Raw genomic sequence first — 18,451 nt, 5'->3', positions numbered from 1 at the left:
AGTAAAAACATCCCCATTTTCATATTACTTTTCAAATTTCTGTGTTCCTTCTCCCCTTCTCTTAATTTCACAGGAGATTCCTGGCTGATCTTTACTTATCATAAACATTTTGCAAGGAATTTTTTTAAGGGGGATTTAATTGAGATGGCTAGTAATAGCTCACTTTTATTAATGCAAGCACAGCATCACCAACCTGGCAAGGGAGAGGATTGTCCCACTCTGCTCTGCACTGGGGTGGCCTCACCTCCAGTCCTTTGTGAAGTTTTGGGCACCACAAAGTGAGAAAGACATGAAACTATTAGAAAGTGTCCAAAGGAGGAGGGCCATGAGGATGGTGAAGGGCCTTGAGGGGAAGATGAATGAGGAACAACTGAGGGCACTTGGTCTGTTCAGCCTGGAGGAGACTGAGGGGAGACCTCACTGCAGTTACAACTTCCTCATGAGGGGAAGAGGAGGGACAGACACTGATCTCTCCTCTGTGGTGACCAGTGATAGGACCTGAGGGAATGGTCCAAAGCTGTGTCAGGGGAGGTTTAGGCTGGATTTTAGTAAAAGGTTCTTCACCCAGAGGGTGGCTGAGCACTGGAAAAGGCTTTCCAGGGCAGTGGTCACAGCATCAGCCTGACAAAGTTCAAGTGTTTGGACAATACTCTCAGTCAGATGGTCTGACTCTTGGGGATGGTGCTGTGCAGGGCCAGGAGTTGAACTTTGATGATTCTTGTGGCTCCCTTCCAACTCAGCATATTCTGTGATTCTGTTAGTAACTGAGGAGACCTACACCTTGTCCTCCATCTGCCAACACTTCTGGGTCTAAACCTCGATGCCTGATGTTTCAGACTTCCTGTATGTGCAAAACTGCATGAAACAACTTGCACACACAGTGTGCACTTGTCTACTCAGTTGTCTGTTTGCCTGGCCCAGCAATTACACAGAAGCCTGACAGATTCCAGCTAAGAGCCTGAAAGCAGCAGGTTCTCTGTTGACCTCAGAAGGAAACATACGTTTCCTGGGCGCTAACCCAAAGGCCCACTACTTTAAGGTATATGTGAAATGAGCTGAATCAAACCAATGAGAAATCTTTCTTGAAAAAAGAGTCTATTTTGCTCATCTCCTGATAATACAAGCAACTCCTTGATCTCCAAAACATTTACCTAAGGGGACACATTATCTCAGTCTTTAGAAAATCTGGGTACCTTTCACAGTGTTATATTTCAATGACTGAAATGAAGTCAAAACCACCGTGTCAACTGCGCTCCTTCAGGATTACATTTCAGTCTCTGTGAGACTGGCTCAAACAAGTAATGACCATGGCAGATAATGATCAACCAGTAAGTTACTTCCTCTTTGTTCACTGACCCATAACTGAAGTGACCGAAAATCACCCTCCCAGAAAATGGTATCAAAAAGGCTGGTTCAGCTGGTTTTCATCCAACTGGCTGTTTATGTTTAAGTCTTTGCAGCAGTATATTTATTTTTGGAAAGAAAGGACACTTGCTTTGATCTTGCAAATGTGTATCACTATTTTTTAATCAGTTCAATTGTACCCGAGTAGCATGTTTTTGCACTTAAACATATTGTGCAGAGACTTGCATCAAGGAAAACAATAAAAGGAACTGTAACAATTCTTGTTTCCAGTTTCCATAGACGTTTCTACAGTTACTTCTATCCAGTTTCAGAGTCTTGGTGTTAATTTCAGTCACTATTAGTAACTATTTAAACAAGAAGACATTTCTTTATGAGGCTTTGGAGGTTTATTTTAATGTCAGATATCAGAAGACAGAGACCTGTTTCAACAGATTAAAAACCATGATTTAAAATGAGATGCTGCCATATTGGGTGTGTCTGAGACAAGGTTCATTTTCCCCATTGCAGCCCTCATAGTGCTGTGTGTTGTAGGGGTATCTAGAAAGGAGCTGATAACACAGCACCAGTGCTGTCCCTCCAAAACTCCCGCTGCTGCACCCAGTAGACTGGGGGTAGGCAAGATCTTGGAAGGGGACATACCCAGGACAGCTGACTCAAAGTAACGAAAGGGATATCCATACCATAGGACATGGGCTCAGCAATAAAGGCTGAGAGAAGGGTAAGGAGGGGAGTCCATCAGTACAGCATGTGTCTTCCCAAGCAACTGCTATTCATACTAAAGCCCTACCTGTGAAGTGGCTGGATATCACCTACTGATGGGAAGTACAGAAGAAATATTTTGATTTTCCTTTGCTTCCATGTACATCCTTTGCTTTTGCTTTATTAAACTGCCTTTACCTTCAATCATGACTTTTTCTGCTTCTTATTTTCTCCACTTGCATCCTGCCAAGGAGGGAAGAAATAGGATGGTTTAGAAGGCACTTGGCACCCAGCCCAAGTCAACCATCAAAACTATCAAATATTTTTAGCATCTTTGAGAATCAAAGGTGCATTTACCCTTATAATTTTTGTAACACTATTTTTGGTAGCATTTTTAACTAGGAGATTAGAGAACTCACTACCAAGCATGACTGCTTACTTTTTTTTCTCTCTTTGAAATAGTTAGCAGACTGTTCAATGTGCTAATCATCATGCAAGAAACTTTAGCTTCTAAATGATCCTAGAAATCAAAAATCAAACTAGGGAAAAATAATGAAGAGGATGGGAAATTTTCCAATGCACAGATTTACCCTGTAGGTTTTGTGGAAACTCAAAATTATTTTATGATCTTATTATTTCTTTGTTTTAAATTGAAAATACAAATCCATGCTTTATCATTTGTTCATTTTAGTTTGAACTGTTTTAGTCACCTACCAATCCAATGTTCATGATTTTCTGATATTAATAACTCAATAATTCCTTTAAAGGATTTGCTTTGAAATTTCACTGTCTAAGCCCTTATAAAAGTCCAATTTGAGTGGCATTTATGATTTTATAGTGGAGGACCTGTCAGTTTTTGAATTATAAAGTTTTATTTTCAAGGAAATTTATGTCATCCTTTAATTCCTTCAGAGAAAACAGAATGATTTTTTTAGAGTTTCTCATATTTGACAGGATTTTGCAAGGTTTCTGTGAGCTACTTAGATATTTCACAGGGGCTTTCTTAGTCTTCCGGTGCAAGCTTACTGCATTTAAGTCATGCAACTGTAATTTAAGCATAGAAAATCAGTATGGGATGACATTTGACACAGTACTCACCAGCAACTCTTTCAGTTACAAATGGTGTAGTATCTTTATTTGTGAGTTCTGTTAGAAAAATATAAATACTCTCTCCTGGAAACATGCAAAGAATTTAGGTTTGAGGAGGAGTGGTTTGGACACATGTCAAAACCTACTCTATTTAATTTATAATCAATTTAGCTAAGCACCCAGTTTTTCAAAACTGAATTAACATCTCTGATGCATAAGTATATATCTTTGGAAAATATAAATTCTGATGTTGTGTATGGCTGCAGCCTGATTTACAGCTGTCATTTCACCAAAGATGGAGAAAAAAAACCATTGCATAATTCCAACCCATCAAAATAAGTCCTCCAGCAAAAAAGTGAAGTAAGGCTCTGTAAAATTTAGTTGATAAGCTTTGAGGGTAATAAAAATGGAAAGAAGCCACTTCTGAAAAAGGCAAATTAATGAAAACCAACTTCTCTTTGATGTCTCCAAATTCTTTGTTCCTTCAAGTTCTCTATCAGCTTTATTGAACTCCTCCCTTTTGCTTTATTGAAGACAGTTTCTTCCTCTTACAGTCTTTCTTACTGTCTAAATTTAAAAGGGTTTGGTATTTTCTGCTAATGGAGTGTCCAATGGCTATCAGGTGACCTATTTCCTGTGGATAATTAGCTGAAATCATCTTGAGTATGGTAAGTAACACTTGGAAGGAGATATGGTTTAAAAATATTACTTATTTTAGCAAAGACTATGCGTATAAACTGCATTTTTGCTTTGAACATAACAGACAAGAAAACCTAGTGGATGATCTTGGAAACAAATATTAACACACTGAAGAAGGCTAACCAAATGAACATCTATGAAAGCATCTAGGTTAAAAAAAACTGGCAAAACTTCAGTCCAAGTTAGTTGCTAATTAGTATTTTTCTTAATCACATGGGTCAAATAGGTTAACTCACCTTATTAGGTAGTGTGCCGGTTTGGACAAATTTGGAGGAAAATAGCCTCTGATAAAAGCCAGGTTACAACCACCCCTCCCCCACCAGGTTAAGGAAAAAGAAATTTTCCTCAGACAAAAGTGAAAGAGATATAAAGCTATTTATTTAACAAACACACAGGAAAAGGATAATAATGCTAAATAATAAAACCTCTCGCTGTGGAGAGAAACGTGGGAAGATTTCAGAGTCCTTCTGTGGGTGTGGTCTCTCTCCTCCTCCTCGGAGCTGGGTCATGGGCCCACCTCCGGGGCCTCGGTGGAAAATTCTCCCAATGTGTTCTGATATTGAAACAGTTCAGAAGAGAAGAAGGGAACAACCAAAGTCCCAGGAAAACAAAGTTCTGCTCTCCGTCTCCCTATGGAGAAAAGGAGCTCGAAAAGCAAGAAGAGTGCTTCCTCCGCTCTTGCTGCTGCAGCAGGAGAAAGCAGAGGAGTGTATATATCTGTGTCCTTGAACAACTGTTTTGAAAAGTTCGCTCGTTTTTTTTTCCCTTCCCCCTCTCAGGCTCAGTTTAAAGGCACAGAAAGGCACAAAATTAATTTCTGGGCATAGAGCAGCAATAGGGGATATACATCATAAAGTCACCCCAGGACAGGTAGGGTGCTAGTAAAGAAACTGGAGACAGAAGTTTAGTTCCCTTACTCTGTGGTTGATTTCCTGTGTCACTCTGTTCAATAAAATTGAAGCAATGGCACTTTCTTACCAAAGAGATACAAGCAAAATAGAAGGATCATAGAATCATAAGATTATCAAATAGTTTCAGTTGGAAGGGACCTTAAAGATCATCCAGTTCCAACCCCCTGCCATGTGCTGGGCCACCCCTCACTAGACCAGGTCGCTCAGAGCCTCATCCAACTTGACTTTGATGGGGCATCTTCAACTTGCCTGGGCAACCTGTTCCAGTGCCTCACCACCCTCACAGTAAAGAACTTCCTCCTAATATCTAATCTAAGCCTACTCTCTTTTAGTTTGAAACCATTCCCCCTTGTCCAATTAACACAAGCCCTTATAAAAAGTCTCTCTCTGTCTTTCTTGTAGACTCCCTTCAGGTACTGGAAGGCTGCAATTAGGTCACCTCAAAGTGTTCTTTTTTCCAGACTGAATAAACCAAATTATTTCAGCCTTTCCTCATAGGAGAAATGCTCCATCCCTCTAATCATCTTGGTGGCCTCCCCCGGGATTGCTTCAATAGGTCCATGTCTTCCTTATGCTGAGGACCCCAGACCTGGACTCTCTACAGGAAAATAATACTGACCAGGAATGAAGGATGGTCATTTACGGCAGTAATGAAGAGCTCAACAGTGTCTGCAAGCTGAAACAGCACAAAATGGAGAAAGTACGTGCCAGCAAGTAAACTCTAAAGAACATTTTAACAGCCTTTCCCACTGCACTATATGAGAGCCAAAACTGGGCTAGATAGATCCTTGGTCTCACCGAGGTTTTCATTATCTTTCCAACAATTGTATGATTCCCTCCTTGGTGTTACTTGCTACTTGACTTAGTAGTTAGAGAGACCCAGGTGAAATGTATTGATTGACAGTCTAAGGAATGATCAGTGGGACATTGGGACCATCTCTTTGGCTCACTATTGACTTTAAACTGAACTAACTCCCAGAGCATTCAGGCAGTCTATCTGATCTGTTTTCCACAAATAAAATATAAGTAGCAAGGACAAGTTCATGAACACTGTAGAACAAGTATTAGCAGAACAACTTAGCCCTGAAAACAAGTGTAGAAGTAATTCCTTATGAGGAAGAGAGGGTTTCTTAGCATATGAAGAAACACCAGTGGCAGCAAATGTTTCTTTTAATTTTGACAGTACTTCAAAAACTCTGGACAGTCTGAAGCATTTAAAAGCTGAAGTATCTAAATGTCTAAGACATTTAATAGCAAGGAACAGTGTTCTGAGGGCTACATAAATGAATATTTCAAATGAGGAAACAAAGGGGAAAACATATTTTTTACTTTTTTTATAGAACCTCACTTGCAATGGCCACAATTCTGCTTGAGAAGGTATTTAATTTCTATTATGGCATTTAGAGGTTTAGGAACATGATCTATTGTGCCAATATGGCTCATGTTTGTTCACTACTCAACTCTAAATTTTTATCAAAGTGTAGTAAAAATCCAGTCTGGCTGATTCTGAGGAATGGAATATAAGCCAACAGATTTCTGAATACTTTGAATAATGTTTAGGTTGCCCTTTTACACTCCAATTCATGTCGCTTTTATCTTGACATATACCTGCCTTTGGCATGTTTGAAGAAATCTGGTTTTGAAATAATCAAGTCATGCATCTTAGAACTGCCTGCCCTGGTCACTAATGTGCCACATTGCATATTTATTGACAGCCACATTTTCTCTTGAGAGAATTATATTCATATGTGCATGGCTCTCAATGTATTCATGCACTTATCTGTGTGTAGGATATGGGAATAAAGCATAAATAAAATATTAGAGTTGAAGAAGAAATAAAAATTATGAAAGCTATTGGAAAACAGCTTCTCTCCAAATTCAAGGTGCATGGGAATGCAAGAGGATCATCTCCATAAACACATTTCTTCATCCAGTTTCACCTTAGGTTCTCACAGATCAGTGCAGAGCAACACTTCTGATTAAACTTCAATTTAATTTTCTTACAGACCTTAAGGAAATAATATATAAAGCATATATATCAACCATCACATATACCCCACAGAACTCATATTTCTTTATTCTCAGACATGAACTATCCAAGTAACCTACATAAGAATTTCACTCTGCTGATTTGCTGTTCTTTCTTTCATTGTTTCCTAAATCCTTGAGACATGAAGTTATATAGTCAATCAAGCTTACAGGAGAGAGCAAATGAATGTCACAGTTGAAATGAAGAACTGTGCATTTATTTTACATAACATAACTGAAAGATCAAACAGTGAATTATTTCAACAAAAGTCTAGAATTTAGTTAGAACTAAACTAAACAAAATTTAGTTAGAAGTGAATTTAGTTCATTTTATGATCTATACTTATACAGTAGTTTCCACAGATTTAAATGAAGTGTCCTTCCCTTTAATAGGGGTTTTAGTGTTGTTGCAAGTCATAACAACTATGTCTAGTCCCAAAATTACACACATAATAAAATATAGGTTTCATTATAGCCAATTCCTTTTAATCACTTGTTTTCTTCATAATTACAGGGTTTGGCAATCCTGATTTCATTCTGGTTTTGTTTTTTGGAGGTTTTTTTTTTGGGGGGGCGTTGTTTTGGGGGTTTTTTAAGCTTTTTTTTTTTAATGTTCTCTACTCATTCAGCAGAAACGTGATTAAAGATAACATGGATATTTTGGCAGATGGGTGATTACCTCTTAAAACCTCCTATGGAATTGATATTTGTAGCAACTTATGGGCACATGCAATTTTCTCCCCTTAAAATATGCACAGCCCAATCTTTCCAGTTCTAATGTGCAACCTGAGTCCCACATACGGACTTTCAGCTTTCTGGACAGCTGCATCAGGACGTAACTTGTACAGACTGATTTGAATTTTAAATTGTATCATTTGAGCCACATCATGCAACTTTTAAATGGCATCTTCATTTGTACCTGCTGGTGCTCACATTTGTATATCACCACCGTTTTATATCAGGCACAGAAACCATGGTAATGTGACCCTCTCATGCTGCAGCAGATGCTCTTCTCTGAAGCAACAGCCCAGCTGCTGGGAGAAAGGATTTATGTCAGTCCACAGCCCTTCCCTGATGAGTGCCTGGAGCCACAGGAAGCCCAGGTTAAGAGTTTTGAAGCAGCTACAATATTGATTACAGCTACCTCTGTCTGTTAGAATTATCTACAACCCATCAGCTGTAAAGGGTTTTTCTGAGTGAAGGAGAGTTTCATGTAAAGGAAACAAAGTTTTATCTTTGGAAGCCGCTTGTTATAGTTGAAACATATTCACCAGATAAATAAAAATTACTTTCTCTGCCTCTTTAGCACAACGTGGTCACCTTGTAATTTGTGTTCCTATCTATCCATCTGTCTAAAAGCATGTATATCTATGCATATATATATTTGCATATGTATACCTCTATAAATGACCTATTCTATTTCTACAGCATTTGCATTAGAAATTCATTTTACTAGTCTAAAACACTGAAGTTTTTCTGAGTGTTTTTTTCTTCTCCAATCTTCTTTACATAGTTGCCAGATACAAGGAATTCTGGGCTTCAAGAATCTACATTTTTAATATTAACATGAAGTCTACATTTCACACCAGAAAAAATGAATTAATAATGGTTTAAGCTTGTTAAATTCAGTGGGACATATTTACAATTAGAACAAACTGACAAAACTCCTTTTAAGTGAATGAAATGGTGACAATTTACATGGCTGAGCAGACAGCAGTCCCTCTCCTCACCTACAAGAGCGGTACAGTATGGTAGTTTTGAGGAGAGACATTAGCATAACTCTGAAGACTAAACTGGACAGCACAGCCTACAAGAATAGATTTATTACACACTACTAACATGTGCAGCCAGCCATGTGCATGACCATGATAGTGCCACAATATAGCAGAGGTCCACAAAACAGCTTCCATGTTGCCATGCAGTGCAAATATCATGGATCCTTTTCAGTAGGAGACTTCTCAGCACCACTGCCAAGGATCCTCAGAGGAATGAAACTGGCAAAGGCAGGTGCCATGGGGGAGATTCTTGCTTGAATCAAATGTCTTACTTGTGTGTAAGACTGCCAGACCACATGTTATTTCCTCCAGTGTAGATCAGAGCATGTATGTGCACACATAGCTAACAACCTCCAAAAACTCTCCTGTGATTTTATATATGGAATACTAAAATTTTTACAAAATACAGATAATAGCTACTCTAACCAGTTTATGTCCAATAACTCAGTAGTCAGAGGGCTGGCACACTCATACTCCTTTCACTTCTGTGTCACTTAAAGCCCACCTCTCTCACCCTGCAGCCCACTTCACCAGGTTACAGTCAATCTTCAGGTGGTCAGGGAGAATGTCAGAGCAGAATACTGTGGTTTGGTTTGGTTTGGTTTGGTTTGGTTTGGTTTGGTTTGGTTTGGTTTGAAGGAACTTCTAGAGGGTGTCTAGTCAGTCCTATGTTCCACTTCAGGTAAGACAATCACCAAGACAACACAGCTATTACAGCTCTTCCACCAAATGAATGACTCTTTGGCTGAGACAGCACAGGATCACAGAATCATTAGGAATCACTGGAAAAGACCTCTACGATCATTGAGTCCAACCATTCATTCAACATGGCCAAGTCCAACACTAAACCACGTCATGTGGTATCATATATAACCCCTCACATGAAGGTAATTTGGTTTCTTATCTGAAAATACGGCAAACTTCAGTTGCCTCTAAAGAAAAATACATATTATTTGGACCAGGGAATCAAAACAAGAGCCCTTGTATTCCTGCCTGGTAATTACTCTTCCACCATATTAAAGCTCCCTGTAGCCTAAACACTATTTAATTTCACCCAAAGCAGAGCATTTTTGGCAAAAGAAATTGAGACAAAACTCTTCCAGACCATCACTGTGATTGGTGTGTGCAATGCTTCTTTGGGAAACAAAGTGCAAACTACCTCAAGAAGAAAGAATTTACTCTGTATCCTTTAAGCTCTGAGCTGGTTAGACAGGCGAGGTGCTAGAAGAAATAGCACAACCACTGCATCTCAAGTGGGCACCTGGCCTTTCTAGTGAGTGAAGTCAGTATGTTCCAAGAAATGAAACTCCTTTCATTGAAACTTATGCCTGACCCAGCTGAGTCAATAGAAGGAAATGGACATTGTAATCCATGATTCAGCTGACCCCTCATGCTTGCACAGAGGAATGTTAATCAAAATTCCTCAGGATTCAATCACAATAATGTGGATATTTTAATGCACTCAATTTTCTCTATTATGAGGTAGTTAGCGAGGACTGCTCACATGTTCTTTGGTTAAAGTTCTGTGTAGAGAAGTGTAACCTAAATTTTTATACTCTAGGACAGCTATATCATAGCAATTACCTGTTTACCTCTCTGCCTTTTTATAAACTTCATGAAGAAAATCTTGTGGAATTACAAAAAAAAAGTAGTAAATTAAATGAAAGCTCTTTATATGTTTTTACTTTAATTCTTCTTTCTTCTCAGATATCTGTTGCAGCATACAAGGAAAGTCTTGCAACACTGTTTTGTTACTCTCAGATAAATGATGAAATGTGGAAATTATCTGCTATATTGTCACATTAATTTTTAAGTATTATTCTGATTACTTGCTAACATGCTTTTACTGTTTTTCTTACCTAGAGGCATGAGAATCTTTCAGTATTGATTTCCAGACTCTGAAATTCTTTGAGGGAAAGGTTTGATCTTTCCTTAGTATATACTGTATGGAAAGGAATGGAATCCGTTGTCAGTAATTTTATGTAACTGATGACAAAGCACTGTAAAGTATCACTTCATAATTGATGGTACAATGCCTATAAACAGTAGCAAGTTTTTTAGTTTCCCTGTTCTCCTCATATCATGTCTAACTTTTTATATTGCTTTTATAGAACAAGGTTTTCCTTGCATCAGACGCTGAAACGTGATCCTTTTTTTCCTGATGGTAATGCTTTGTTTCTGAACAGAAAAAAAGATGTCATTGCATAACTCACTGAACATCCTGAATCAGATGACTTGTTTAGAATTGCAGATTATGCTCAAAGGGACTGCTTGAGCCATATTGGTTCCATCAGAATTACATACAAAATAGAGCCATCATGAACACATTATAATCTGTTTTGAAAACAGCTTGATGCTGAGTAATGAAGAATTATTATGCCATATTTTAATTCAAAATTTTAATAATTTTTTTAAAGTAAATATAGCACTGTAACCCATGAAAAAAAGGCTCAAATGATAAGATTATGATGCTTCTGCTCATGATTTTCACATGCTTTTCTCAGAACAGTGTACCTCTTGCCCCACATCAGCTAAACCAAATTGCAGCTATGATAGTTGAGACAGCGTGTTTCGTATGTGTTTTCAGACACTTCCAGTTCTCAGGTAAATAGACATGCATTAAAATATAAAGATGTCTTATAAATTCTGACAGACCGTAGTTCACCAAATGAAAATATATTCTTTCATTCTCAAACTGTTGTAGATACTGTAACCATCCGGTAAGAGCAGGGCATGCCTGTTTGACAGTAGTATAATCCATTTACTTGTAACAACTGATTGAAGACTGTGTTTTTTGGGTTTATTCTTAGTTGACCACTCAGTTGTTTAAAATTATTCAGCATGTGGATTGGTTAAATACTGAGAACTCATGACCTCTAATGTGATTAAACACCTCACTGCTTTTAATTATTAACAAAAGCAGCTAATTATTTTGTATGACCTTTTGCCACAAAGATATCTTTTGACTGTTCTTGAGATCAAAAGACATATTCATAAAAAGATCAAAGGAATTTCTGTGCAACTAGTAGAATCAGCTTCCTTCACAAACTACAGACTGCTTATTTCAAACTGAAACTTCATTTCACTGTTGTCTGACTTGAGATTACATACAGTGCTTATCATCCCATGTTTGGATAGCTTATTTTTTATTTATTGGATATAACATGAATTTGCACCGTGCACCAATACATGTGCACATACACATTGCTCATTTATGAAAAAAGGAATGTTAGATTATGTTGCTTGGACGTCACAAAGAAATTCTGCACTGAAAAGGTGGTCAGACATTGGAATGGGCAGCCAACGGAGGTGGCAGAAGCACCATCCCTGGAGGTGTTCAAAAAAATAACTGGATGTGGCACTCAGTGCCATGGTCTAATTAACAGGGCACTGATCAAAGACTGGACGTGATGATCTTGAAACTCTTTTCCAGCCTTAATGATTCTATGATTCTATCTAATCACTGGGAATACTCACTGAATAAAGTTAATGCAAATTCTATACATTATTTTGGAAAATTTTTCTTCAATAGAACAGGAACACACATCTCAGCGATTCTGCAGTTGATTGTGTCCAGATTTTGCTGCTTTCAGATGAATAAAAAACTCATTAGAGATGCTCTGTTAATGGTGGCAGTACACCTGATTTTTTTCACCTTGAAAATATTGGGATGCTTCAACTTACTTTAAAAGCAAAACTAAAAAATGTACTAAGTTGTATCTTGGCTGGTATTCTGAAAGCTGTGCACAGTTACTTTGCAAACTCAAGAAAAATTTCTTCTAACTACTGCTAGCTCCAAATTAAAAAAAAAAAAAAGGAGCTGCTCATCTAAAACTGAATTTATACAGCTCTTCTTTTTTTTTAATGTAGTTCAAGTGCAAAACAATAAAGTGAAAAACATCCCTGCAGGCAGCTGCCTAGTGGTAGAAGGCCTCAGGATTTTTAGGTGTCTCTCAATAAGCCTCCAATTGCAAGCAGAACTGGTACTCTCAGAAAAAGCAAAGCCACTTTCTTTTTTAGAAGAGTAGTAATGTTGTCCCTGCCTAATTCTGCTTTTTAGATTCAGCTCTCTATACAGATGACAGGTTTGCAGGTAAAAGCACTGATGTCTCTGAATTTTTTCTGTCTCAGTTGAGAAGATATGAAAATATGGACGTTCCAGTCTACATAATGAGTGTCCAGTTTGCAAAGCATCTGCATCACTTATATGCACAAAAGATACACAGAAAATTATAAAGTGTAGCTGCTGATATGTCACTGCAATAGAAGACTGGAGAATGTTTAGCTATTTTTTCCCCCCTGGGTTTCACTGAGAAATAAGTAGTGCTGTCAGAATGAAAATGCTCTCTAACTTATTCTGTCTAATTTGTTTTTATCATTTGAAGTCTAAAATGAAAAGTTCCAGTGTTAACAGTTCTCCATAGTTGGGAAGGTAAATTTTTCAAAATAAAAAAAAAAGAAAGTGTGTATTAGCTCAGAAGTTTTTCACTATGTGTACTGATGAAAAATAGTTTTTTGAAGAAAAGAACATGATAAAAACAGTGCTGCTTAGATTAGCCAAGAAATGGGGATGAGGGTTTTAAAAGTATGTATTGTTTGTCACATCTGAATACTTCTGTGTTCAGAAAGATTGCCCCCCCCCCCCCCACTTAAAAACTTGATGTATTGTGATAAGCCTAACTGCACCTAATGCATCTGACTTCATTACTCATTTCTTATCTCTTCTCCTGTCCTCCACCTCAGCCTCCTCAACCGAGTATTAATAAAAATTTCTTTGGGCTGTCAAGCATTAGAACAGGCTGCCTGGGGAAGTGGTGGAGTCACCATCCCAGGAAGTATTTAAAAGAAGTGTAGATGTGGCACTGAGTGACATGGTTGAGTGGTGGACTTGGAAGTACTCAGTTAATGGTTGGAATCGATGATCCTAAGAGTCTTTTCCACCAAAATGATTCTGTGATTCTATGCCTCTATAGACACCATTTCTGACCAACAAGCCTTAACACAGCCTTTTCAGCACAGTTTGTGTAATTTTTCATAGAAAGGTAATTTCTTAACTGGTGAGCTTGGCTCACAGTGTTTCCACTAAAAGGCAGCTTCTATTTCCAATGCAGTATTTAAAAAAATACTGTTCTGAAGTTTCATTATCCCATTTCCTCTTAAGATACTGTGCTGATTTTGGCTGGGATAGAGTTAATTTTCTGCACAGTGGCTAGTATGGGGCTGTATCTTAGGTAAAAAAAAGTTTAAAGAGACCTGAGTTAATCAGCAAAACACTTTGAGAGGCCCTCATGCAATTTATAGCAGTAAGAAGTGTAAAAGCGTGGGGGGTCGTCCCAGGTGAAGGTGAGCTCTGCCACCTGGACCCTCGGCAGGCCCAGCGTGCGGCCGGAGTCCAGGGCTGGGACAGGCACGGCAGGCTCGCTAAAAGCCTGCCCACAGCTCCGCTCCCTTCCTTCCCTGGCGGAAGCACCAGGGGCCTTCAGATGTCTCCTGCGGAATTCCATGGCCTCCCCCTTCCTGCACCTTCCCGACTGAGGCGGCCTTTGCAAAAAGCTGGCCTTCCCTCTCATTCCAGCCCCGGAGCGGGAGGCGAGGCCGCGAGTGCGCGGACTCTGCCAACTCCCCAGGGAGCACCCGTGTTCGGCCGACATAAACGCGAGTGGGACGCGGAGGGCCCGCACCCAGGAGCTCCCAGCACCGCGCCGCGGGGCCGGGGCTGTGCCTGACCCCAGCGGGGAGAGATCCCGGCCCGGCCCCAGGCCATGGACCCGGGGCGCGGGCCCCCGCGGCGCGGACGCTGCTGCAGGTGGGTGGGAGCCCGAGGCCGTCAGGGCTTCCCGGAGGCCCGGGGAGGCTGGGAGGGAGGTTGGGAGAGGGCTCCGACCCCGCGGTGTCAGTGGCCTTTGGGGATATCCCCCATGTGCAAGCCCTGTGCCCAGGGGTGCGGTATGGGGGCTGCGTCAGACAGCCCCCTGCTTCTCCTGGTTCTCCCGGAACAGCCCCCTGGTTCTCCTGGGACACCTGCCGCGCCTCCGTGCGGCAGGCCTTACGTGATCCAAGAGTGGTTTCCTGAGGAAAAGTTGAGTTTATTTGGAAGGAAATGGGAGCCTTCCCGTGAAAGTTGCACTGCTTTGGTCATTAATGATGAAGAATATCAGCTATGAATTACTTGTCTCTATTTTTATATATTACAAATGTGAAGTTTTTTTCCTGTGCATTTCACCTAATTCACACTATTGTTGTGAAGTTTTGTTGGATGAATTCTGGGATTCAATTAATGTTGTTAATGCTCTGCCTGTTAAAAAAAGATTACATGAATATGCAGATATAACAGAATACAAAAGAATTATCAAAGTTACCAATATTTTTAGCTGATTATTTCTAATGTCAGTGAATGGAAATGATAGTTTCTGATGACTCTGACCTTAGGAATACAGAAATCATAGGGCTTAGTCACTTGCATTTCTCCCATTGACTGATGGAAGAAAGTAATGATTAATTTTGTCTTATCACAGAAATGCCTGGAGTTCTAGTTCCTTAAAAATCGTCTAGTTCCAACCCTCCTGCCGTGGGCAGGGACACCTTCTACTAGACCAAGTTGCTAAAAATCCCATCCAGCCTGGTCTTGAGCAGTTCTAGGGATGGCGTTTAACCCCAGCTGGCAACTAAGTACCACACAGCCTTTTGTTCAGTTCCCCCACCCCAGTGGGGATAGTCATAAAAAAAAGGTAAACCTAATGAGTTGAGATAAGAACAATCTAATAATTGAAATAAAATATTATAATAGTGATACTAAGTATGCAGATAGTATGATTAATAGGAGGAATTGTTATAACGAAAGGGAGAGACAGTAACAGAACCCAAGAGAAACAAGTGATGAACATCATTGCTCACCTCCTGTTGACCAATGCCCAGCCCATTTCTGAACAGAGATCATCCCCCCACTATCCCAGTATTCCTTTGGCCAGTTTGGGTCACCTGTCCTGGCCTTGCTCTCCTCCCAGCTTTCAGTTCAGCTCCTCAGTAGCAGAGCATGAGACATTATAAAGTCCTTGACTGAGGGTAAACACTACATGGCAACAGCCAAAACACCAGGATGTTATCAACATCATTCTCATACTAAATCCAAAACCCACCAGCATTGTACCAGCTACTAAGAAGAAAATGTCCCACCTAAAACCAGGGCATGCATCCACAGCTTCTCTAGGCAATCTGTTCCAGTGTCTCATCACCCTCACAGTAAAGAATTTCTTCCTAATAGCTAATCTAAATCTGCCCTCTTTCAGTTTAAAGTAATTTCCCCGTGTCTTGCCCTTGTAAAAAGTCCTTCTTCAGCTTTCTTGTAAGCCCGCTTCAGGTGCTGAAGGGCACCCTGGAGCATTCTCTTCTCCAGGCTTAGCAACCTCAACTCTCTCAATCTGTATTCAAAGGAGAGGTGCTCCAGCCCTCTGATCATTTTCCTGGCTTAGATGTTTTCTTAATCTGAATAAACTAGTAATTGAGCCAAATTAAAGTGTGAAAAGTACTTGTCTATGGACTTGGCTATGAATCCTTGTCAAGTCTCTTCAGTGGTTCACTGTCTTTTGCAACCTCCAGTGCTTCATAAATTAATATTTAGGTAATACATATTTAAATGTGGTTATAGTTATGCTACTATGCATAGTATATGTAGGGCTTCATTCTTTATTGCATACCGTATGCTTCTTAGAGTACTGGATTCCTAGTGGTATTCCCTCTTTTCCTTGCCCTCCATTACAAACATTTTCTTTCTTCTGAACAATCTCATCTTTCATTCTGCCTATATTAAATTTCTGTAAGAAACCCAAAACTAAAGTGTTGGGGAAGATGAAAGTTTGGTAAGAAAGTTTGACAGGTATGTAGGCTTGGCAGAAAGATCTTTGAATGTAGAAACTGGGGATGAGATAGAAATGAAAGCAAGTTTTGATATAGAGTAAAAGATGTTTTGCTGAAACACTGATCGATGAGTAACTGAGAAGGCAAAGGTTGGAGATGAGTTGGAAGGAGATTTTTAGGAGTAGGACAAAGGTATGTGACTACAAACAAAGACATGTTTTCACCAAGTAAATAAATCTCAAGAAGAGCATAAGTAAATAGAAAACATGTCTTTACCATAAAGAGAGATATGGCAGGCAAACAAGAAATGTTGATGCAGCAAGAAGAAGACAGGTCTGAGAATTTCCCATTGTAAGCTTAAATTGTAACTTACTTACTCTTGTGATTGGACAATAATGACTGTAATATGGTGATGGTAGTAGTTATGATAGGCTATAGGCAAATGTAAAGGTATTGTGTATGGTGCTTATTGGTTGTTATGTATTAAGATACTCTGCAAAGAAAAGTATAAAATGCTTTGTAACTTGAACAGAAAGCGGCTTCAGGTATGCCTACAGCTGGAGCTGGCAGCTGTAGGGCTGGCTCTGGTTACCCACTCCCTGAGCTGCTGTAACTTCACCTATGCAATAAACAGCTTTCAAGAGAGCCACCTGAAGTCCAGATAGCCTTCGTGAAACATTCTCCTATACTAAAGTTTTTAAAATACAGTGGATGCATTACCTCAATGAATCTTGTTCACTGAAAGATACTGATCTTGTAGATTTAAAAACTTGTGGAAACTGAACTGGTCAGGTAAAGGCTGAAAGTGTGAAACTGAAAAGGAAATTATGGTGATATTTTAGTCACTATATTTTAACATGGGAAAAGGAGATATGCAAAATAGTCTTCATATAATGCTCCAAACTCTTGATGATTGCCTTTTCCTGAATTCTGCATTGAAATTCTGCATTCAAAAGCTAATATTGCTAGTCATTGCAATAGGTAAAACTGGGGAGATAAGGGCTGCTTTCTTCTTGTAATTTGGCGGTATATAAAGGCTGGGATTGTTTTCCACAGTCCCTAATGCCAACTGTAAATTTACTCTTTATGTAATTATTATTCGCATATATGAAACTTTGTAAAAGAATAAGGGTTTGAATTTCATGGTCTCGTAAATTTCATCTCATAAAGCTATAATGAAAAGTATGTCCTCAGCTCCCAAACCCAACGAATTTACACCCAGCTGACTAAGTGAGCACAGTTTTGTTTTGGTAGGGGAAGAAATCTGTTCTGACGTAAGAATAGATTAATTTACACCACTAAGTTATACTTTAATTTCTGAACAGCAGGTTTTATAGAATAAATTCCCTTTTCTGGAAACATATTCATGTCTTTCATAGTCAGAATAGTGAAGAGAAACATGGTAATGGTACTGTGTACCAAATTCACTTTATATTGTGACACATGAAAAATGCCTGTTGGAGGAGAAGAAGGAGTGCAAAAGAAAGAACTCTCAGCTTGTAGGGAGAATATATACACAATTTTAAACTACCAGAAAATTCAGGCTTAAATTACTATTTTCAAATGACCTTTTTGAAGAGTGAGGCACAGAAGCTTTTAGGACTCAAACTGATTTTTTGTGCTCATGGAATTCCAAGCATACTTGCTGTTTCTCATGTCCCTACTTTGCACCTGTCTGCTATGTTGTGCATTGAAATATATTCACAAGGTTATTCTCACAAACTTTTTTCCATGTCCAGATCTAGAATGACAGACTTCTTTTGAGGAGTGCTGCTTTCAGCCTTGTAAAATTTGTCTTGTTAGTGAGGCACCTTAAATAGGTTTTTGAAGGTCTCAGCTTTAGCTGCCTGTGGTGCACCAGCTCATCTCAGTGCAGTTGGCTGCCCACAGTACATGTGTGTGCATCTGATGTAGTCATCTTAACACTCTTTGTAGTCCGTGCGGAGAAACAAATGTTTCTGGGTCATGACTTCACCACAAAATGTACAAATGACTTGGCTTATTTTTAACATTAGAAATCTCTGTTTCTGC

General features: G+C 39.3%; 1 protein-coding gene across 1 annotated transcript in view; it reads left to right on the top strand.

The window, feature by feature from the left end:
• The first annotated feature begins 5,394 nt into the window (after nt 1–5,394).
• MEI4 (meiotic double-stranded break formation protein 4) overlaps nt 5,395–18,451 on the top strand; it is a 94,670-nt gene continuing 81,613 nt past the window's right edge. Inside the window, exons 1-4 of the mRNA XM_039568607.1 lie at nt 5,395–5,477; nt 10,678–10,730; nt 12,627–12,659; nt 14,103–14,372. Of these exons, the coding sequence (XP_039424541.1) occupies nt 5,395–5,477; nt 10,678–10,730; nt 12,627–12,659; nt 14,103–14,372 (439 nt within the window). The remainder of the gene's footprint in view (nt 5,478–10,677; nt 10,731–12,626; nt 12,660–14,102; nt 14,373–18,451) is intronic.

This window comes from Corvus cornix, chromosome 3 (assembly GCF_000738735.6).
Source record: "Corvus cornix cornix isolate S_Up_H32 chromosome 3, ASM73873v5, whole genome shotgun sequence".
Lineage (NCBI taxonomy): Eukaryota > Metazoa > Chordata > Aves > Passeriformes > Corvidae > Corvus > Corvus cornix.
The sequence above is the reverse complement of the archived record's forward strand: the minus strand, read 5'-3'. Positions and strand labels throughout refer to the sequence as shown.